Source organism: Xyrauchen texanus, chromosome 3 (genome assembly GCF_025860055.1).
Source record: "Xyrauchen texanus isolate HMW12.3.18 chromosome 3, RBS_HiC_50CHRs, whole genome shotgun sequence".
Lineage (NCBI taxonomy): Eukaryota > Metazoa > Chordata > Actinopteri > Cypriniformes > Catostomidae > Xyrauchen > Xyrauchen texanus.
The window spans coordinates 43234108-43259241 of record NC_068278.1 but is presented as its reverse complement, the minus strand read 5'-3'; the positions used below and the strand labels follow the sequence as shown (position 1 = coordinate 43259241).

At 38.1% G+C, this 25134-nt stretch overlaps 1 protein-coding gene across 1 annotated transcript in view; it reads right to left on the bottom strand.

Annotated features, from left to right (window-relative positions):
* Positions 1–2747: 2747 nt before the first annotated feature.
* mfsd3 (major facilitator superfamily domain containing 3) overlaps positions 2748–25134 on the bottom strand; it is a 40833-nt gene continuing 18446 nt past the window's right edge. Inside the window, exons 5-6 of the mRNA XM_052103274.1 lie at positions 17533–17642; positions 2748–6220 (exon numbers count right to left, since the gene is read on the bottom strand). Of these exons, the coding sequence (XP_051959234.1) occupies positions 6017–6220; positions 17533–17642 (314 nt within the window). The 3' untranslated portion in view covers positions 2748–6016. The remainder of the gene's footprint in view (positions 6221–17532; positions 17643–25134) is intronic.

Here is a 25134-nt window from a genome sequence, read left to right as displayed (position 1 = left end):
CAATGCAACTCATCATATAATCTTTCATTTAGGATAGCAAGTTAACAAGGGAGGTTGTTATTGACATCAAAGGACATGAGTCCAATCAAAATCTATGGTATTTTGGAGCAAAACTTGGGCAGATTCCAACATGAGCAGGTTGCATGACATGCCCTCATCCTTGAAAATCATGAACAAACAATGCCAGATGAAGGAAAATACAATCCAGACTACATTAAATACGGATTACAGGTTGGTTTTGTGTTGTGTCCCAACTTGATGTCCAATACAAAATCTGGGTACCGAAACAAAACCAGTTGAGAACCATGATGTTACAGTTCAGTTAGAAGGGAGCTAATATTTGGGGAATTCATGACAGCTCATCTAAAAAAAATGCTATTGTTCAACACATTGATTTTGCTGTGTGATGTTGAACCTTAAGGTCATCTCAGGTCTACTTCTCTTTAATACGAACAAATAATGAAAACAATTTTTGAAAAAATGTTGACACTACTAAGTAATACCCGGCATTATGTAAATGATATCTGAACAATTTTAAGAGGGTTTTTGAATTCAGTCAGAAACATTCCAAGAGATTCAAACAGATGCATAGACTTTTGACAGCACATAAAGCGGGTGCAAAGGCATAGGAAAAAGAGGAGGAGGAGAGAAGGAGGATGAATAAAACAAGAAACAATGAGTGGAATGTGTGGAAAGCTGATCTGATCAGGTGGAATGAATATATTTCGTATTCGGCAAATAAACAAAAGGCAGGTAAGTAGCGAGAAAGGAAATGCACAGTCATCCGATGCCACTGCTCTGTGCTCAGCCCGCGCCTCCCGGCTAGGGTTTCCCTTGCAGACAAAGAGCCACCAGCGCATTCTGCCGGCCTGCCTACAAAAGCTGCACTGAACAAGCCAACACCTCTTCCCTTCGGGGGCTCCATAAAACACTTTTGTTAGCCCATATTAAAACATGTTGCAATATCTCCCTTTGTCTCACAAACAAAACTTTTTTTCACACTTGATGAGGAAGTTAGTTGGCTTTTTTTTTTCTTTTCTTTTAACATAGATGTATTAAACACATAATAAAAGTAGAGGGCTTCAGATTGTTTTGTTGTTGGGGTGTAGGGTTGGTTGAATTTGTGACAGTATTGTTAGTTAAAGTTAACTTGGCAGACGTTCAATGATTAGACTGGTTTCTGGTACCTACAGTAGGTGCCATTAAGGTGTAGTGTGACAGTTAACACAAAACAGTGCATCTCTGAATGCTATGCCCATATATATATGATATGTTATTTAGACAAGAAGGAAATATTTAACTACTGATAAGATTTCTTAAGTCTCAAGGCATTTAGAACAGTCCAGCTTCAAGTTAAAGCATGTAGATGGCCAGCAAGGTTTTGGGTGATACATGCAAAGACAAGCTGAAAGAAGCTTTGGTGACTGTAGTCTCTGGACTCTCTCACTTAGCTCCTCCCAATTTCTCTCCAATCGACATCACAAGACAAACTGTCCCTTTACTTCTCACTCTAAACTGTGTCCATTTTTCTCATCTCAGATCATTTCCCAAAGATCTGAGGCAGTACTACTTGTTTCTACTCCCAAAAAAATGGAAACTGAATGCCTGGGAAAAGCGCAAAAAACAACTTGACGTCTGTTTCATGTCATACCTATTGTTTGTTGCTATTAAGTCAATTTACTGCAGTTTTGCTCCCGTAAAATGGTTAGTGGGCAAGTTAAGCCATCTGTACATTAGATGGGACTCCTGACCACGATTCATGCTAAAAGCTAATTGGCGGCTAAGAAAAAAACCTACATCAATGGACTCTAAAGAAAACAACATCCTTTGTCCAGTTACAACTTAAAAATGTGATAAAACATGTTAAACTGAGCTTAGAATACACTCTTACTGGTAACTGAATGCATTTTTCCCTAAATATGTAATAAAAAAACCAAAACAAGCAAGGGGCAGATGATGTATATACATTTGTGAATGATGAACACAATTTTCTACAAATTTCTTCAGTGTTGTCTGCACATTGGTTCACAGAGACTACTGTCTTATTATTTAAATTAGCTACTACTTCTTGGCAGACCAGCCTATTATTCTGGTATCATCTCTTTTCCAAATGTCACGTTTGGTTGTTTTACATGTGATGACCCTTTCCTGTGTAATATGGCAGTTATTGTCCAGAATAAGGTAGAAAGTGGAAGTCTATGCCAAAAAGTGCCAAAAGTCTGGCTCTATATGTCTAGAGGTAGGATGTATGCACACATAACATTGTAGTTCTGAGTCTCCCTTCTTTTCATCCCTGTCCTCTCTGGCTAAACACCAAAGAAATAATGACACTGTGAAAGGGTGTAGTGGAGGTCTATTCATGGTTCACATAAGGACTCCTAATCCCTCTAACAGGCTGGTTGTAATCATCTCTCTGTTATAGTGAGTTAGAGCATACAGTGTCATGGTAAAAGCCAAGGATGTCAGGAAAAGCTTGTTGAGTCCCTTCAATGGCATATGGTTATGTCATCTCAGAGAAAGGTCTCCAAGGTTTATCTGGGAAAATGCTTCAGAGTTGTTTGTGTTTCACTGTTACAGATCAGAGTAGTGTATAAACCACAAATGCACATGATACTATGATTGGATTTTCTGAAGTCTAAGGTTAAGCAGTATTGTATAGGCCCTCTTTAAAACATTGACTCATGGCTTTCAATTCTCCACTGAACTGATAAGCTCACAAAAGCATACACATACAGGTTTCAGTAAAAGCTTTTATTTTTTATCCTGTTATGGTCACTGCTCATATGGCAAAGACTCCTTTTTCTTTAAGGGGGTGTAATGAAAAAAAAATCACCAAATGACTGGCCCAGATCCAGCTCTCATTTTCAGTTTTAAAACAATACATTATTCTACTCTAAATTCTAAGAATTAAAATAAAAAGTGCTATATATACATGTGCCAATGCGTTTATTTGCATTAACTTATTAAAATGTTTAATTCCACTTCTCTAATTTTAACTAGCATTGAAATTTGCATTGTGCCTTACATGAATACAGTAACTGCACTATGTACATGTACATTTGTGCACATTTTATGAATCTAAAATTACCTTACAAAACTCTAAAATAAGTTTTATGAAAAATAATAGCACATTACAGCTTCAAGGCCTCTTTAACACATTAGGTACTGTGAATCTCACACATATATAGTCTAAACAATATATAAAAAATGTTGGCTCCGTAGTAAATTATATAAAAAAAAATAAGGCAATTCAAACACATGAGCAGTACAAATTAAATAAAAGAAGTGCATTAGAAAGATGGAGAATTATACACAATCCACCACAATTATACACATTCCCACCATTACAGGCTTTAGGTGTGTATATAAATTCATGATGCCAGACTATATTTGCGTTATTATATGATATACCACCACTTTAAGAACCTTAAACAAAATTATTGTTTTCAATAAAATTTGAAGCAGTTATTTATATATACTGTACTAACCATGAATTACATTTTATGTTATTGCATAGGAAATGCATACAACTGAAAAAGTACTGAAATTATGCAATATTGGCTCAAAAACATGATGAATTTAACAGATTCAGTGTACAGTATTTTACAAACATTTAAAGGCATAGTTCACCCATAATTGAACATTCTCTCATCATTTACTCACCCTCATGTCATTATATTGTATAGACCGACAGAGCTGTAATATTCTTATAAAAATATTTGTTTGTGTTCAGCAGAATAAAGGAAGTCATACACATCAGAAATCGCTTGATGATGAGTAAATGACAATTGTCATTTTTGGGTGAACTATTCCTTTAAGGGGTCATGTCATATATTTTTATCATTTAATTTTTTTAAAAAAAAAAAAAGTCCTGCTGTGCCTTTAAGACTTTCATGTAAATGCCTTCTTTGTGAGTGAAATGAGAAACAGCACTCCGCTTACAAGCAGGCTGTTTCAAGAAAAATCTGTGCTTAAATGTGCCGCTTAAATTGTTAAGGTGTTTTTGTACTGAGGAAGCACATTGAATGCTTATTTTTTTTAAATATCAAGGGTAATTCCATTTCTCATGATATGACCCCTTTAAAACATGTACAGTATTGCATTGAGAATATATAAAATAACTCCACAAAGCTGGTGGCTAAAAGTTTGGAATAATGTAGAGATTTTGCTCTTATGGAAAGAAATTTGTACTTTTATTCACCAAAATGGAATTCAGCTGACCTCAATGTATAGTCAGTACATTAATAACATGAAAATGTACAATTACAATTTGAAAAAAAAAAAAAAAAAAAAAATTCTTCCCATAAGGCCTGCAACCCAGAGACTTCTCTTTACTGTTGGACATGAAACTGGTGTTGAGCAGGTAGAATTCAATGAAGCTGTCAGCTGAGGACATGTGAGGCATCTATTTCTAAAGCTAGAGACTCGAATGTACTTATCCTCTTGTTTAGTTGTACCTTCCACATCTCTTTCTGTCCTTGTTAGAGCCAGTTGTCCTTTGTCTTTGAAGAATGTAGTGTACAACTTTGTATGAAATCTTCAAAAAAAAAAAAATGGCAATTTCGGCATTGTATAGCCTTCATTCATCAAAACTATGATTGACTGATGAGTTTCTAGAGAAAACGGTTTATTTTATTTATTTTTTGCGATTTTTGACCTAATATTGACCTTAAGACATGCCAGTCTATTCCATAATGTGGCAACTAACACAAATATAATGTTAAGCTTCATTTAACAAACCAAATAGCTTTCAACTGTGTTTGATATAATGGCCAGTGATTTTCTAGTGCCAAATTAGCAATTTATCTTGACTTCTCAAGGATAAGGTGTTGGAGTGACGGCTGCTGGAAATGGGGCCTGTCTAGGTTTTTTCAAATAGTGATGGTGCTGTTTATTACATCAGTAACGTCCTGACTACATTTTATGATCAGCTGAATGCCACTTTGGTGAATTAAAGTACCAATTTCCTTCTGAAACAGCAAAATCTGTACATTATTCCAAACTTTTGGCCACCAGTGTAAATACCACAGTTTATGCTCATAATTGACTCGGATTTGCAACAAAGGTTTTAGCCAATAGTTCCTCTAAATGCAGCATACTGGTGATTGGTCAATAAACTAATGGAATTTGCTGCAAGTGTAATATCACTTTGATGTTTTGTTAAATGAGTGACAATGACAGAGGGAATCAGATGAGTTGACAAAAACCTTTAAAGGCAAGGCTGTCCATTTACTGGTATCTTGGTAATGTCTCTGGGCATCTATTCTCTATACAGGTAATGAGCATAAAACTAAAGCTCCAATTTACTTGAATGGGGAAAGACTGACATTTCCAAAACTGTTTGTCAAGATTACATTTTAAGAACTTTTTTCAAACCAGCAATAAAATAACACATCATAAATGTAGCTTCTTATAAACTGTATTTTTTCAGGCTGTCCCACTTAATGTGCATGCATGTTCTGCTTTACGATCTAGAGTAAATAAATGCTATCAAAAAGGCCCTATAAAGTGAAAGGATGAAAGGAATTAATTCTTCTATGAGTCACATGTCTCCTCCATCTCTACTGTTTCTGGGTGCGTTAAAAAAAAAATCTTGTTTGGGTTTCATTTCTAAGATGAATAAATGTTGTATTTGATAGAATGTGTAAATCACTAGGGTGTGTATAATTAAACCAAACTAGACCGGACCACTAATAAGCTTTGAATCTTTTACTTAGTAAATATATGAAGCAAATAAAGTAATATAATAAATAATACATTTAGCCATTCTCAGTTGCAGCAAACAGACAATTGTGTGGTGTTGCCATAACTCAATCTGTTAAACTTTTGCAGTGTTCTACTGAGAGGTATTGGCTTTCCGTGAGAGTGCTTTGTGTTCCTCTTGTCAATTTCAATGCTGGTTATATCATAAATGCAAAATATAACATATATTTGCTCCACTGGTTATTTGTTCACCAGTATCTTACACTGCATATGATTCATTCACTCACTCAGCCCTCTTATAGGCTAATGCAGGTCACTGCGGCTGTCCTTTGAGCTGCTCCTTAAGGATGCCTGTCTCTGTGGCTCTCCACACATGCAGGGCACTGCTGGAGGTGAGGAAGAGGAAGATGATGAAGGCTATGGGAAAGCCCACAGTGTCCACCATGCCCCCAGCAAGGGCACTAAAACTCAATTTCCCCAGGACCTCCAGAGTGGCCAAAAAACTGTAGTGCGTGGCCTGAAGATAATTAAGGACAGAGAGAAAGAGAGAGGTTGAGCATTACCTTTTGTCTTGCTTTGAATGATTAAGCAAGCATCACAGCTTTAACATGTGATGAGCACAAACACTTTCTATTGCACCACAGCTCAAACAGCCTGCAGTGTAGATTGCTCATTACCCAAACACCACCATACCCAGGGTGAAGCATGGTGGTGGAAGCATCATTCTACAGGCTGCTTCTTTTCAGCTTGGACTGGTTCACTTGTCAATATAGAAGGAATCACAAATAGTCCCAAATACCAGTCACTTTTGGCACAAAACCTGCAGACCTCCATTAGCACGATAATGACCCAATAATTAACTTTTTTTAATTTTAAGTCAAAAAAGGAATGGCTTCAGAAGAAGATGATCAAGGTTTTGGAATGGCCCAGGCAGATCCCAGTCCTAAATCCAGTCGAAAACTCATGGAATAACTTTAAGAGGGCTGTGCACAAGAGATCCCCTCGCAATCAAGATGTGCTAAATTGATAGACTCTTATTCATAAAGACTGGCTGCTTTATTAACAGCAAAAGTTGCTTCAACCAAGTATTTGTTGAGGGGTGTGCAACTAGGTTATTTTAAGTCTTTTATTTGTTTATTTTCCTAAAAATAGTTTCCATTTGTTGATCACTTCAGTTTGGTTGACTGCATTATCACATTGAAGGTGGAAAAAGATTTGACATGATTTATCTTGGATTCATCTTTTACATCTCAAAAATCTGCAATTTTAACAGGGGTGTGTAGACATTTTATAGCCACTGTACTTCATATTACATAATATAACTGACTATTTGAGTTCCATTTATTTAAGGCCTTTGCTTCAACTTCACAAAAAACATTTCAGTAGGTGGATCATATAGACAGGAGCAGTCTGAACAGACAGGCTCCATACTCTTCTCCTAAAAGCAAGCATATGGGATGGGAAAGCAAAGCAAAGTTCATTCCTTCACAAGGCCAAGTTAAGTGAAGAACCTTTACTCCTACAAACTTGTTTAAGGTGTTCTGTTTCTCCCTCCAGGGCCTTTTCATAAACATTAACAGTATCAGTTTTCGGTTATCTAAAACCACCTTAAAACAAAAACTCACTACAGTATGTATGTCATAAGAACATTTCAAATTAACCTACAGTTAACAATAATCCTCTTGGTTATGTTAATCTGAATGTGAATCTGAAGTTTTTAATTGCTTGGAGACCAAGGGAAAACATACCAGCATTATTTATTGTTTAATGAGTTTGGCAAGTGCCATCAATTCAGCACGTCCTGAGTTGATGGAGTGACAAATAGCTTGGAGAGTAGTAAAAGATTACATGCAAGCAGTGCAGGCCCATTTAGAAAGGACAATACAGTTGTGTCAAAGACGAACAAGGGAATGAAATAAGAGAACATGGGAGGGGAGAGAAATAATGTATATGGACAGTGAGAACTACCTTTTATCATTTAGTAGACACATAAATGAACAAATAGAGAAAAATAACAAATAAATGAAATAAAAAAAGGAGGTAAATTAGACAATACAAGATTAGGGCGATAAAGTTGGGAGAGCTGATTATTGTGAAGAATAGAATCGGTACAGATTTTTGCACAATACATTTCCATGACCTTGTGATTAATGGATGCAGATTTCAATAATAATAATAATAATAATAATAATAATAATTTTTGATTCAGACCGATTTGCTAATGAATCACTTGACTAATTTGTGAACTATATAAAACATTTCATTAAAAAGAACTGTCTCAAAGAACAATTCACTGACATATCGGGTATCACTATGGCTTGCAATTAAGTTTTACTCTTCAGAAGAGCAATACATTTCTTATGATATTTCTTTTGAATCTCTGTGATATTACTTATTTACTTAACTTTTCTAGACCTAGAAAACACAATTTTAAAATTCCCTGAGATTTCCATGTTTCCCATGACCGTGGGAACCCTGTATATCATTTTGATAGACACATGAATGTCTGGTGAAAGTACTCGAGATCTCCATTCTAGAAGTGAAGGAACCGGGTTGAGCCAGACTTGAACTAGTGATGCCTGCATGAGCACCATGGCTCATTCATCTGTTAAGCCATGACTCCAACCAGAGATGTAGTCTTGACAAATAAAAAAGTAATCAAATGTCAAATCTAGAGGTCCATTAGCATAAATGTGGATATACTTTATAATCCGTATGCTTTGTAGGTGATTGATGAGTTGTGTTTGAAATCTGTTGCCGTGCGGAGCTAAAAAAAGAGTTTGAGATGTGCTCAGTTCTCAGAGTGGAACTGTTGACTGACAGCTGAATGAGCTCTTGACTGCTGTGATGTCCTCATGTATGTGGCAGGCACGATACACTCTGAGGCTTTCTGCTGCTTGCGGCCTGTTGTGAGTCTCTACCTGTCAACAACTATCAAAAACTGTAAGATGTATTTTGTGTTTTTTCTGAGCTCGGCTGGCGAACTGTAGAGAAAGCAATAGACTTTTGTCTCCCAAATGTTGTTGACCTCAGGTGAACACGTGTGATGGTGTTAAGAAGTTTGCTTTTATATTTCATGGAGTGTAAAGAGGTGAGGCAGTGTTTCCTACAGAATTCAGTTTTTTTTAATACCATATATAGATATACACTCACCTAAAGGATTATTAGGAACACCTGTTCAATTTCTCATTAATGCAATTATCTAATCAACCAATCACATGGCAGTTGCTTCAATGCATTTAGGGGTGTGGTCCTGGTCAAGACAATCTCCTGAACTCCAAACTGAATGGTTGTTGGTGCCAGACGGGCCGGTCTGAGTATTTCACAATCTGCTCAGTTACTGGGATTTTCATGCACAACCATTTCTAGGGTTTACAAAGAATGGTGTGAAAAGGGAAAAACATCCAGTATGCGGCAGTACTGTGGGCGAAAATGCCTTGTTGATGCTAGAGGTCAGAGGAGAATGGGTCGACTGATTCAAGCTGATAGAAGAGCAACTTTGCCTGAAATAAGCACTCGTTACAACCGAGTTATGCAGCAAAGCATTTGTGAAGCCACAACACGCACAACCTTGAGGCGGATGGGCTACAACAGCAGAAGACCCCACCAGGTACCACTCATCTCCACTACAAATAGGAAAAAGAGGTTACAATTTGCAAGAGCTCACCAAAATTGGACAGTTGAAGACTGGAAAAATGTTGCCTGGTCTGATGAGTCTCGATTTCTGTTGAGATATTGAGATGGTAGAGTCAGAATTTGGCGTAAACAGAATAGGAAAATGGATCCATCATGCCTTGTTACCACTGTGCAGGCTGGTGGTGGTGGTGTAATGGTGTGGGGGATGTTTTCTTGGCACACTTTAGGCCCCTTAGTGCCAATTGGGCATCGTTTAAATGCCACGGCCTACCTGAGCATTGTTTCTGACCATGTCCATCCCTTTATGGCCACCATGTACCCATCCTCTGATGGCTACTTCCAGCAGGATAATGCACCATGTCACAAAGCTCGAATCATTTCAAATTGGTTTCTTGAACATGACAATGAGTTCACTGTACTAAAATGGCCCCCACAGTCACCAGATCTCAACCCAATAGAGCATCTTTGGGATGTGGTGGAACGGGAGCTTCGTGCCCTGGATGTGCATCCCACAAATCTCCATCAACTGCAAGATGCTATCCTATCAATATGGGCCAACATTTCTAAAGAATGCTTTCAGCACCTTGTTGAATCAATGCCACGTAGAATTAAGGCAGTTCTGAAGGCGAAAGGGGATCAAACACAGTATTAGTATGGTGTTCCTAATAATCCTTTAGGTGAGTGTATAAGAGCTGTCCAAATTAACATTTTAATGCATACAATTAATTAAAAATGTTTGACACACTTTTTCCAATTTTCACATTAGATACTGACATTTTATTCAGCTCCTTTTTGAACACTGGTTGGAATAAAGTCTTTTGAAGCATCAGCTAATGATTACCAGAAAATTCGGATGAAGTATGATTACATGGGCAGTACCAGTGCTAAAAGCAGAACAATAGGTTGGACATGTTTGGATTGGCACACTACCATACTACTCTTACTATTTCTACCACACATAGATAATGTCTGACAGAACCAGTTAGAGTAGTATGCCATTTAGAACTCACCCATTCTCTGGGTTTAAGAGATATCATTCCCATTGCAACAAATACTCAACGTATGGGGAATAGTTATTTAATTAAATCAACCTCTAATTTGGACTTTTTCATAATTAATAGGGAAACATTTAGTGTTACTTAAATTGTTGCTATTGTAATGCATTTCTACCTTTATATCTGTCCAAAGAAGGAAATAAATGCACTTTAACAGGAAAAAAAAAAAAAAAAAGGTATAGAGTAGAGGTCGACTGATATTGGTTTTTTCAGGCCGATGCCGATCTTTTGAAAACCGGGTCGGCCGATGGCCGATTAATGCAGCCGATTTATTTTGGCCGATATGTGCTTGTTTTTAACCTCTTATTTGAACCTTTTATTTGTAAGATAAAATGTAACACAAATAATTACTTAAGATAGACAACATTTCTCAACAAATACATTTATTGAACACTTGACACTTAAATTAAAAATGTATAACGTAAAAACATATTGTATAAATAATGTATAACAAATATATTAAATAAGCAAAGCAGGTGTTACGAACTGCTCCGAGACACGAAGGTTGAGATCCAAATGCATCTTTAATTAAGGGGCAATCCAGACACGTAATCCAATATTCAGAGCATCCAAGAGAAGCACAGGCATAACTAGGGATGGTATCGTTAACGTTTTAATGGTATTACTACTCTTACCGATACTGCTTATCGATCCGGTACTTCAACTGTATTCTTAACGGTTCTTTATGTTATAATATATATATATATATATATATATATATATATATATATATATATATATATATATATATATATATTAAACAAAGATAAACGTTATATAGGCACAGTGATTTAATTTCAGGAAGGTCTACTAACATTACTGTTCAGGTGTGGTCTAAAAAGAAATCTAATAATCTAGTAATCAATTGTAAAATAACACTGCATAATTTATCATAGATAGATTAATGCTTATTAATGCAGAAGTTATTCATTTAAGAGCTGTAAGTGATTTTCTCTTTGCCTTTTGTTGTTTGATTCGCAGTAATGGCTCAATCGTCACATGTTTAATAGACAGCTTCCCCTTTAAGACCGAGTTCAGATATAATAGACTCCTGATGCAGCATATTTTCTCCCAACTATTTCCATAACTACGTCCATTTAAGACATAAACTGTGTTTAAGTGAATCTCCAAGTCGGTCGTTTAGACATATTTTTGTGTATAGTTGATCGTTTAGACGCATGAAACCCAAAGTAGCCTATACTTTGCTTGTCTCTTTGCGGTGTGTTTCGGAGCACGCGCCGCCTTGGGAACGGAATCTCTTGCGCTCTTTTTATTATTAAACGCGTCCCGCAATTTAGCAACAGTAGCTAGACTGCATTTTACAACAATCACCGATCGTGCTGATTCTGACGTTAAGTTTGAGTTTTAGGGAGAAATGTCAGTGCACCGCTGTGAAGGGAAGGGAGTTGTGCTAGACAGAATGCGGCTTATGTATAAATATTCTTTTTATAATCTTTGGAAGGCGAAATATAAAATAAAATCAGACTAATAATCACAGATCTAAACCAGGCTACGTTTGAATGTTTAGTTCTGTCACTCATTTAGCTGGGCTGTGTTGTGCTCGCTGTGCGCGAGATCTCTCTCTCTCTCACTCTCTCTCTCTGACTGCGAATAGCTAAATTGCATCACAGATAAATGGTTTCATAGAATTATTATACATAGAAATGGCTGGCGAGATAAAATAACTTTCTCTTTATAGCAATAAAGAATGTATTTTCTTAATTTCTCCAGTACCGACAGCAGAAGCGATAACGTCCGAGCTTACCAAAGCCAGTCCTTCAATAGCATATAGCGCGTTGGTATCTTTTTTATTACTTATTTCTCTGCATTGAGTGACAACCCTCTCAAATATAAGTCACACAAACAGAACAAATAAAAGTCTCAGATTCACTGTCTGTAATTGCAAAATTCTTGCTTACTTACTGTGACAACCCTTCTGCTGTGATAATGCAACTTCAACTACGCTATCAATATCCAAAGTAGCCGAATGTCATGTCGCGTTTTTTTCTCGAAGTTGGCAGTAAAATATCAAAAGTTTTTAATTAAATATAAAGAAGTTATACAAATTTAATCCTTACTGTTTTCTCCAAGGAACTTAGCTCCTTCCTTAGGCACTGGATGAGGTCTGCTCACTCTGCTGGAAAATGACTCTAGGGGCAGCGTGCGTCAAACACGTGTTCCACAACAACACTAGGCTGCCCACAGATGCGCCTGCCTAATAATCGGCTTGATATACTTGGATATTGGCCGATGCCGATTATGTAAAAAATGCTAAAAATCGGCCGGCCGATTAATCGGTCGACCTCTAGTATAGAGTACATTTTCAGCTGTTGTGCGCTACATTCAGGATCGGGTTTGGTTATTAGTAATAATTAATAATTATCAAAGGTAATGATCAATTATTAAAATCAATAGAACATTGATTATAATCAATGTTAGCTTTTTAATCCTTTAAATCAACAATCATCTAAAATAACAAACAATTATCAAATACAACAGATGAATTATTATCAAAGATAATCCATGGAACATTGATTAGAATTAACATTAACTTATTGATCATTCATGGGATTTGTAGTCTGTTTTGGACTCACTTTGTTTGATTTGTGGCGTGGTTTTTATCAGTAAGATTTATGACTGTGTGTGTGTGGGCCTCAGACAGCCTTTGTCTTATATCTGAATACATGAGGCCCAACATAGCACATTCAAAATCTACGATTAATCGCAAATATGAAAAATCATGCGATTAATCACGATATTGACTGACGGAACTAATGCAAAAGACTTAGGTACATACGATTTTTCACAAAAACATTTGTCTTAAGATGGTTATTTATACTTCAGCTTTAGTGTCAATAGGAAATTTTAAATTTTGACTCCCAAACATTACTTTTGCAAATAGAATATGAAGAAGAACAGGGAGCCCTGCAACAAATGGTGAACAACACTGAACATAGAGTCAGTCTGAGATTACAAGAAGAGACAGAAGCAACTGAGACAGCATAAATATATAGAATCACTGTGGCGAATTCTCCAAGAAACTTCCTACAGTTATTTGCCAACAACCAAGAAAAACAGTGTCCAGGTGTACCTAGGAGAATTGGTGCTATTTTGAAGGCAAAGGTGGTCACACCAAAGATTGATTTATCTTTTTCCGTATTCATTTAAAAATTCTGTTAACTACGTACAAAGCTTTAAATGGTCTAGCTCAGCAAGTACTTAAGTTACCTTCTACCACGCTATATTCCACTATATCACGTTCATTACGATCGCAAAATTCTGGCCTGTTAATAGTTCCTAGAATATCAAAATCCACAAAGATTGGCTCCTAAACTATGGAATAGTCTCACTAACACTTTTCGAGATGCAGACACACTCCCTCAGTTTAAGTCTAGACTAAAGACTCATCTATTTAGCCAGGCACCTAATTTATCCTCAAACCCACAATTAGGCTGCTTTAGTTTAGTCAGCCGGAACCAGAAACCAGAAACATTGATCGTAATTTATAACTCTGCAATAAATTTAATGGCATCTATGCTTATATTATTTTATTTGTTTCCCTGTCTCAACCTCGGGACTCCTATCCTGAGGTAACCAGAACCAGCTGGATCCAGCTCCAGTCCTGCTTTGTGTTAGACTCCACTGCTACGTGTCGCTGAATGAGGATGACTAATAGCAGCTGGTGCCAGTCAAACATCACTTCAGACTTCAGAGGATGAACTGATGCAAACTCCAACCATAAGACATGGGATACTTCATATGCCATTGTCTGAACCTTGGATTTAGGATGGACCACACCGAACCTCACCGATATTACCGGCCAGGTTGAACTGCGATGCGCCTCACTGATCTCTGCCTGCATCACCTCGGTCTATTGATGGACTACGATCTTGAAATTGAATCTATCAATTGCCAACAAAAGCCTTCATCAGCCAATTAACAAGGACAATTGCATCTATGTGAACTTCTGCAGTTAATACAGGCTGGACTTCAAAGACATTGGTCATTAATCTTTCAGTTCAAACAAAATCAATGTTTAAACACTGACCCTTAAAACTTATTTAGTTTAATAATTTTAAACCATGACTTTAACTATACATAAGTAATTTTTACATTATATTCATGCTGTTTAGCCAGAGGGGAACTGGCGCCCACAGTGAGTCTGGTTTCACCCAAGGATATTTTGCTCCATTAACCAACATCTTATGGAGTTTTGTGTTCCTTGCCACAGTCGCCTTCAGCTTGCTCACTGGGGTAATTAATACAATTATTATTTAATTACTTATATTTAAACACGATTAACAATTGTATGTTATCTAATTACACAATGATGATTCATCGACATTATAGACATTACAGTTTTATCTTCTGTAAATGCCTGATCTTCTTTAAAGCTGCTTTGAAACGATGTGTGTTGTGAAAGGCGCTATACAAATTTTATATATATTTTATTGGTGTTTATTACGAATTTTTAAATTGTTTAATTTACTGTTAATATAAGTCGAGGGATAATTCAGACCTTACTTCTTTATTTGAAATTAAGTAAAATAATAACACACTGTGTGAATACAGTTAGTAACATACCTTTACACTGGTGATGATGAGATTTCAGGTGAATGTACCTGCATGATCTCCTGTAAGTGATCCCGTAAGTTTTTTTTGTCTTTGAGTAATTGATTATCACTGAAGATCAGCTCATAAGGATCATTTGTTTGAGATTTAGACTACCATAGTTGTATGGAATGTCAGCATGACCCAGTGCAGACTCGAACCCTGGTCCCCGTGATTAACCTGTTAACCTGCACCCCCACTCAGGGGCTCACAGCTGAAAATGACATACCTGAATTAAAATAAATATAGCTCCTGAGAACAGTGTACCACAGGCACAATTAAGGTCTCTTTGGAAAGAAGACACTTGGCACTCTACTAACAATAAATCAGAGTTGATAATGCTCAAACAAATAAAAAGTTATAAAAGTTGAAGTGCATCATAAATAATGTGAACTTCAAAAATTTTTTTTATTATTTCATGTACAAATATATAAAAATAGACCTGGAGGAATCCAATTAGGTAAAGGATTGAAAGCCACAAGTCTCTCAGTTTATATTTCAAATTTGATGAAGATATAATGAAAAATGGGGTTCCTGCAAGCTTTTTTCCAAGACTATGTCGGTTCCCTTTCTCCCTTCCCCTGCGCGAGGCACATCCCCAGAAATGACATCCCCAAACTAAAATAATTGTAGTTACTGAACAATTTGCTCTACATGCACAATTTAGACATATTTAAAAAGAAGACACTTTGGAGTTTATTACCCAAATGTAAAAGTTGAAAAAACTTACACAGACAAACATTTATAGAATTTAAAGTGTCTTGAAGATAATTTGTACTGCAAGTAACATTGCATTATTTTATGAAAAAATAAATGAAAACAAACCTGGAGGAATCCAGTTAGGTAATCGATTGAAAGCCACAAGTCTCATCAGTTTATATTTCACATTTGAGGAAGATATTATGAAAAATGAGATTTCTGCAATATTTTTCCAAGACTATGTCCAGGTACCAAGAAGCCTCCTTGGATACCTCAAAAAGCAACCTAATGACCAAATGTTATGAAGGGTACTGCAAGCTATTTTAGTCATCATATACACTGTTCCATGCTTTTTCAATTATAAAATAATCCACACAGCTGTTTCATGGGAAAGAATGGAAAGATAATTAGCACCGCATGTCAAGTAAATAATTCTGTATAGTTTTTATGTGGCTGGCCATTCAATCAACAATCAAACTGATGGGCAGTCGTTTAGACAGCATTCATAAATCAACAATCAAACTGATGGGCAGTCGTTTAGACACGTATAATGTGTGCATGTTACATAGCAACTCACCGATGTAAAATTGGACCATCTTTTCCGTCCTCAAGCATATCACCCTCAATCGCTGCTTCGAGTGATCGCAAATAAAACATCTTCAGCAGAAAAAAACTTCTTTTGACGATCCATTTGATGAGATAATCCGTCCAGTAAGTAAGACGCGAAAACAGATGTTGACTGGGGAACCGTCTTTTTACTATGGCTTGTTTGTTGTCAAATGGCGGGGTGTGGTCACAGCCTACGTCGCAGGTTAGCTCCTCAATAGAGAGTGGCTGATTCAAATAAATATAAAAACATCTTGTTCACGAGGAATTTAGACTTCCCGGGTATCGTTGGAATCGTGCACTGCTTGGCTACATTTTCTATCAGTCATATAATTTCAATTCTTTCATTGGCTTTCGTTGTAAAGACAAAATAATAGGATCAGCATATCATGACGTCAAAAAAACTGACCGCAGTGTTTGGATATTTTGACCTATATATTGCCTATCTTTGTATTTGTGTGTGTGTGTGCGGTCTTAATTTGTTCATTACACTCTAAGCAACACACCCATATAACGTTCGGCTACCGGAGTCTGTTTTTATGGATAATTTTATTGCATAACCGACAAGTATGATACTTCACCCTGAAGAAACTTCGATGTAAACAAAGGAATAACCATCGATGTTATAACGTTATTGTTTCTTTGGACTAAAAATGCTCTATGGGATGTTATTCAGTGGACCCTCACCTTTCCATTCAATCTGGAACTTTTAGCAGTGGATGCGTGTGTGGCTCGTTATTACGACACTACTGGTATATACTCCGTTTTTGATTACGTGTGTTTTGATCTGTACTGCTTACATAAATGCAAGAAATACATTCGTTATAAGCTTTTCATCGAAAAACAGAGCTCTATCATCGATGCTTGAGGCTTACACCTTTAAAATGATATATAGTTTGCCAAGATTAATGATGTTCTTTCACGTTAAATCTACTCATAAACATTAAACTTGTGGGGGGAAAAAACTCTTCCGTGCGCTGGCGCTCTGGCAAAGGTTAACAGGTTAAACAGCTCTTAGATGTCACAAGCACTACCTACTGCACCATGACTCTGATGTATAAGTTTGTTTATGAGCCAATTAAGTCATATGTTTCAGTACTAAATTGTTTTAACTCTTCACATTTAATTCAGACTGCATAACTCTTGTGTCACTTGAGATTCAGCAAAATAGCAGACAGGAAACAATGAGGTGCAGTTAACTGAAGAGGGTGGGGTTTGATACCTGTATGCTCTCCTCAGCTCTCTGCGTGCAGTTCATCATTGCGGTGAAGGTGAGAGTGGTTATGAGACCTGCGATGAAATGCTGCAAACTCAGACTCAATATTGCCATACCTAAGAGAGAGGAAACAATATACACAAATATATTTATACACAATATACTGCCCAATAAAATGCATCTACTCAAACTCACTCAGGCTCAAAACTGTCAAAACTGGTTTAGATGAAGAAACAGAATGTGCTTATTATAATACTGCACAGAGCTCTCCCAGACTTTTATTCATGCACTCAGAACAATACAATTTCCCTTGGTTTTGCAGGCTTTGACCACCAGTTAGGGGCCTTTCAGACCAGACATGTCCTTGTTTACAAAAAAGCTAGATGCAGCATGTGGCAGGGCGGAGGGCGGGGCCGGGTCGTGATCCTACACACCCGGTCCCGTATTAGGCTAATTATGCCTCCGTGAGGTTTAAAGGCTGACTGCAGAGGGCCATGCGGGAGAGAGAGATCGTTAGCGGACATGTCCGTCATATGTGTTTGTGTCTTTGTTTTAAGTTTACCATTAAACTATAATTTATATTATCAAGCCGGTTCTCGCCTCCTCCTTTCCATTGATCACTTTACATTGGTGCCGAGGCCCGGGAAGGAGGAGGGATACAGCGTAGTAGAGTTCTCGCCACCACCATCCACCCCAACGGAGCAGCCGCGGCCATCTGCCGGGGAACGAGGAGCCCAGCCACCTGAGCGAGGACGATGGCCGCCGACCGCGAGGGGAGGAGGGGCTCCTAGCCGACCGCCTGGAGCGAGAGAACCGCTGCCAGGGGTGGGGGAGACCCCTTCTAGTCCCCGAGAACGCGGCGGGGTGTTCCGTCCGCCAGGGGCTGGAGGACTGCCTCGGATCCGCCCGGAGAGGCACGGCTGTCGTCCGATAAAGGGTGGAGGAGTGGCCGAGGAACAAGCTGCGGCGTATCGGACAACTGGCGAGTAAGTTTTTTTTTCCATCTCTCTCTCCTCTCTCTCTCTCACTGTCACTCTGTGTTGGCCTTTATCCTCTTTTACATTTTACAGTTTTTGGGGGGGTACTACACTGTTACAGGAGTACCCTCCCATTTTAATCATTTCTGTTTCTCTCCCCTTGTCCCCTCCCTCGTCCAGGTAGATGGGGATGACCTGCCGGCAGTCAGCGCGGAAGGCGCGCCCTCCCCCAGGGAAAGAGGGGGGGGGATGTACGTCAGGCCGGGGGCTCCCCAGCCTGACAGAACGAGGGAGGAATGTGGCAGGGCGGAGGGCGGGGCCGGGTCGTGATCCTACACACCCGGTCCCGTATTAGGCTAATTATGCCTCCGTGAGGTTTAAAGGCTGACTGCAGAGGGCCATGCGGGAGAGAGAGATCGTTAGCGGACATGTCCGTCATGTGTGTGTTTGTGTTGTCTTTTAAGTTTTCTATTAAACTATGATTTATATTGTCAAGCTGGTTCTCGCCTCCTCCTTGCCCATCGTTTAACTGTTTTACACAGCACAACAAATAAAACAAACTGCAGGTGTCTCGAGATGTGTTTTTTAAAGGTTGAAGTTCTTTTAACGTGAAGGCATCGAAGACATACAGTATATGGATCTCCTGTGTGAGACGCTGAAAAACACAGCATGACATGACGTAACGGTTAAATACGTATAGCCCATATATAGATAGAAAAACAATTAAAAAGCAGCTTCGACAGATGCAAAAAGATGTTCAGTGTGAACAGTCCCATTTAAAATTTAATTATTTATTTTACTTCTTTAATGTCCACACAGCTCATGAAATACAGTGGTAGAGTTAAAGCCACTCAAAAGCATGAATCTAAAATCAATCATTACCAGAAGCCTATCTGCAAAAAAATCATGGAGCTTTTACATCCAGCTCTGTCTGAATTATTTACTGGAAATGTTTAGTTCTGCCTAACAAGACTTCTCCATTACTTATCCAGGAACCACAGGAAGGAAAATCAGCTCTTCTGAGGCAACCAGTCTCATACAATATTGAAAAAAAAAAAAAAATGAAAATAAATCGGCAGAACTTTTTTTTTTTTTTGGGGGGGGGTTAGGTGGGGTGTAGAGTAGCTTTGTTCTGTTTCGTCTGGGAGAGCGGCAGAAAGAGAGAGGGAGAGAGAGAATAAGAGACGGAGAGATGAGGGAGTTGTCAAACAGAAGCTCGCTGACAAAAACATCTCCACTAAAAAGCAGCGACTTCCAGGAGCAGAAGGAATACAGTGGCAGAAAAAAATTGAGTAAAAGAGCTAAAATACAAGAGTTTCCCTATTTCCTTCTTCATTTTCATTAAATAAACATTCAAAGCACCTGTGAGAGAAAGAGACAGCTTGGGAAAGAGAGACAGAGAGGGTTTGAATATGGGTTTATTCATTTATCAAAGTGAGCAGTGAGAATATTCCATGTAAAAAAGTGTTAGCTTCCACATACGGAGACTGAAGCCCAAATCCACTTAAGCAAGTCAAATTGGGAGGCTGCATGTTTGACATAAGTTCTGTATGATCACATCTATACTGCTTATGCATAGACATTGTGCTTGCAATGTGCTGAATCCAAGCATTGGCATGGTGAAAATGGTTATCGGAGCAGCACAGGAGACTTACAGAATGGAAGATCAATGGACAAAAGGAACAATTCCTTAGAAAATAGATAAAAAAAAAATATTTCTGCTGGCCTGGTTAGGCCAGTACTTTAATTTATATTTAATAATCTAATAATATATAATGATATAATATATTAATTAGGGCTGCGAACTGATTCAAATTTGCCTAATTAATCACAAAGTTTTTTGTGATTTATCGCGATTAATCATGGTAAATGTTAAAACAAACAATAAATATAATTGTAAATACATATATTCATTTTTACACAGTCTCAAAAACGTGCAAGAAATTTCGGTTAGTATCACCGGTAATTAGACTAATTTCTACATATAGCAATCTCTGATTCAATAATACACAGATCTGCCAAAACATTAAAACCACCTGCATAATATTGTGTAGGTCCCCGTCGTGCCAGCAAAACAGAGACAACACACATCTCAGAATAGCAGGTTATTGGAGTTACCGTAGACTTTGTCAGTTTGAACCAGCCTGGCCATTCTCTGTTGACCTCTCTCATCAACAAGGCATTTATGTCCACAGAACTGCCACTCACTGGATGTTTTTTTTGTTTTTGAAACCATTCGGAGTAAATTAGTGCGTGAAAATCCCAAGAGATCAGCGGTTACAGAAATACTCAAACTAGCCCACCTGGCATGCTCCAAATCACTGAGATAATTTTTTTCCCCCATTCTGATTGTTGATGTGAACATTAACATAGCTACTGACCCATATCTGCATGATTTATGCACTGCTGCCACACGATCGGGTGATTAGATAATCACATGGATGATTGTTGGTGCCAGACAGGCTGGTTTGAGTATAACATTTTAGATTCTTTTTTTTAGATTAGATTAAACTTTATTGTCATTGTGCAAAATACAAGTACAGAGACAATGAAATGCAGTTAGCATCTAACCAGAACTGCAAATAGCAATATATATATAGTATAGAGAGAGAGAGAGAGAGAGAGAGAGAGAGAGAGAGATGTTGCTGTTTTGCCAGCACGAGGGGGACCTACACAATATTAGGCAGGTGGTTTTAATATTGTGGCTGATCGGTGTGTATAAATGCTATAAAATCAGTGGACATTCTGTAAATAAAATTTGGGCAAAATCTTCAGCTGTTTTCCAGTGGACTTTTTATTATTAAAATAATTGAAAAATAATTGCCAGATGGGCTTTTGGAAAACAATGCAAGGTGAACACATGTATTTCACATTTGGCATTTGACAATATTCTAAACAGGACCATTTTAAATTCTGTTATAGGGGCCACACTTCCTGCTGCCAGGTGGTGGTGCTATGACCATGACCCAAAACAGTCACATCCATGTGATTAGCCCCAAGACTAAACATACATTTCAATTTTGATATAAATCACACATTGCACACACAGAAAATATGAGACCGTTCCCGTTTCCCATTTTTCACCATTAATTTAATGCCTCACCATAGCAACACCATTCGATATGTAAAAACAATATTTTCACAATTTAGCATCTTCAATGTCTCATGAATCACCTAGGAGTATTTGAAAGTTCAGAGACAGCAATATTCAAAAAAATCTAAAATGGTCGTCTTCCTGTTGGGCTTTAATTGTGTGGCTTAAAGAGAACTATATATATGTACCAATTTTGGTGACTGTAAGTGAAAATGGGGGGGGGCTACAGATGCTCTTACATGGCCATGCGTGAACTTTTGCCCAGTCCTAATGGTCAACTACTCTGATGTGTGTGCAAATGTCATGAAATTTTAAGCATTCCAAGTGCCTCAAAAACACCCAAATATAGGAATAAAGGAATAACAATTAATTTGTTGCCATGGCAACACTATTTAAGATCTCAAATATCCCTTGACAATTTTACATCAGCAGTATCTTGACATTATTCTAAAGAATTTTGAAGTAATTAATGTAAACACAAGAGGGCTAAATCAAAGTCTGTTAAAAGTGCCATACTTCCTGCTGCAAGTTGGTGGTGCTATGACCGTAACCCATAATAGCTGCATCAATGTGATCAGCCCTCATTACCAAACATACAGCTGAATTTTCATAACAATCACACAATGCACACAGAAGATATAAGGCACTTCCTGTTTCCATTTTGGCAAAAAATGTATTGCTTTGCCATGGCTACACAGCTCAAAATATAAAAACTCACAATTTAGCATCTACAATGTCTTGGTATAATGTTGCACAAATTTGGTGGCAGTCACATGAATACCCTAGGAGGAGAATTTAAAGGTTCAGAACTAGAGGTCGACCGATTAATCGGCCGATTTTTTGCATTTTTTACATAATCGGCATCGGCCAATATCCACGCATATCAAGCCGATTATTAGGCAGGCGCATCTGTGGGCAGCCTAATGTTGTTGTGGAACACGTGTTCGACGCACACTGCCCCTAGAGTCATTTTCCAGCAGAGTGAGCAGACCTCATCCAGTGCCTAAGGAAGGAGCTAAGTTCCTCGGAGAAAACAGTAAGGGTTAAATTTGTATACCTTCTTTAGATTTAATTAAAAACTTTTGATACGTTACTGCCAACTTCAAGAAAAAACGTGACAAACGCGATAGTTGACATGACGTTCGGCTACTTTGGATATTGATAGCGTAGTTAAAGTTGCATTATCACAGCAGAAGGGTTGCTATCGTGTCACAATAAGGAAGCAAGAAATTTGCAATTACAGACAGTGAATCTGAGACTTTTATTTGTTCTGTTTGTGTGACTTATATTTGAGAGGGTTGTCACTCAATGCAGAGAAATAAGTAATAAAAAAGATACCAACGCAGTATATGCTATTGAAGGACTGGCTTTGGTAAGCTCGGACGTTACTGGTTCTGCTGTCGGTACTGGAGAAATTAAGAAAATACATTCTTTATTGCTATAAAGAGAAAGTTATTTTATATCGCCAGCCATTTCTATGTATAATAATATGAAACCATTTGTCTGTGATGCAATTTAGCTATTCGCAGTCAGAGAGCGAGAGAGAGAGAGAACTCGCTCACGCGGTGCCACAGCGAGCACAAAACGAGCCCAACACGAGCCCAGCATAATGAGTGACAGAACTAAACATTCAAACATAGCCTGGTTTAGATATGTGATTATTAGTCTGATTTTATTTTAGATTTCTCCTTCCAAAGATTATAAAAAGAATATTTAAACATAAGCCGCATTCTGTCTAGCACAACTTCCTTCCCTTCACAGCGGTGCACTGGCATTTCTCCCTAAAACTCAAACTTAACGTCAGAATCAGCACGATCGGTGATTGTTGTAAAATGCAGTCTAGCTACTGTTGCTAAATTGCGGGACGCGCATAATAATAAAAAGAGCGCAAGAGATACCGTTCCCAAGGCGGCGCGTGCTCCGAAACACACCGCAAAGAGACAAGCAAAGTATAGGCTACTTTGGGTTTCATGCGTCTAAACGATCAACTATACGCAAAAATATGTCAAAACGACCGGCTTGGAGATTCACTTAGGGGGCTTTCACACTTGGTTCGATTGCCTGTTCCGAACCAGAGTTCGATTGCTCCCCCCTCCCCCCTGCCCCCGATGGACTGTGTTCACATTATATATTTGTATCCGAACCGCGGTACGCTTGCGTCATCAAGCTGCAGCTGGTGCGTAATCGTGTTGCTTGATAACCGCGAAATGAAAAGGCGTCAAAATTCAATGAATAGACTTGCTCGGTTCACATTTGTTCTTCTTTTTTTAACCTTTGTTAAAATAAACCCTTTCTGCTCATTTTGAAAGTGACGCGTGTGAGACTGACGACCACATTATACGTCATCAATAGCGGTTCACTTCCGCGGTTTGGTTCGATGTTTGTTTTCAACATCAAGATACAGAAACACGTCTGTCTGCCGCAAAAATACTGAAATCGTTCAAAAGACAGCGGGCTGTCCGCAGAAGACAATTTTTGCGAAGGCAAGCAGAAATCATCTCTCTGCTTGCAGTGCGTGTGCGTGTGCGTCAAGCCCGCTTTTCGTCAAGGTAAGTGTATACACACACACACACACACACGCACGCACGCACGAAAGTAAACCCTTTCCGCTCATTTTGAAAGTGACGCGTGTGAGACTGACGACCACATTGTACGTCATCAATAACGGTTCACTTCCGCGGTTTGGTTCAATTGCGTTCATATCAGCAGCGAACTGTACTGGAGTTCACATGAACCGTACCCCAGACCACCTTTTTAAGCGGACCCGAGTACGGTTCGCGGGTGCGCACCCGAGTTCGGAAGACAGCGTTCACATCATCCAAACGAACCGAACTCTGACGTCATTCGAACCGGGGTGCGCACCAAAAGTGCTAGTGTAAAAGCCCCCTTAAACACAGTTTATGTCTTAAATGGACGTAGTTATGGAAATAGTTGGGGAGAAAATATGCTGCATCAGGAGCCTATTATATCTGAACTCGGTCTTAAAGGGGAAGCTGTCTATTAAACATGTGACGATTGAGCCATTACTGCGAATCAAACAACAAAAGGCAAAGAGAAAATCACTTACAGCTCTTAAATGAATAACTTCTGCATTAATAAGCATTAATCTATCTATGATAAACTATGCAGTTTTATTTTACAGTTGATTACTTTATTAGATTTCTTTTTAGACCACACCTGAACGGTAATGTTAGTAGACCTTCCTGAAATAAAATTTTATATATATATATAAAACAAAAAGAACCGTTAAGAATACCGTTAAAGTACCGGATCGATAAGCAGTATCGGTAAGATAGTAATACCATTAAAACCTTAACGATACCATCCCTAGTTATGCCTGTGCTTCTCTTGGATGCTCTGAATATTGGATTACGTGTCTGGATTGCCCCTTAATTAAAGATGCATTTGGATCTCAACCTTCGTGTCTCGGAGCAGTTCGTAACACCTGCTTTGTTTATTTAATATATTTGTTATACATTATTTATACAATATGTTTTTACATTATACATTTTTAATTTAAGTGTACAAGTGCAGATT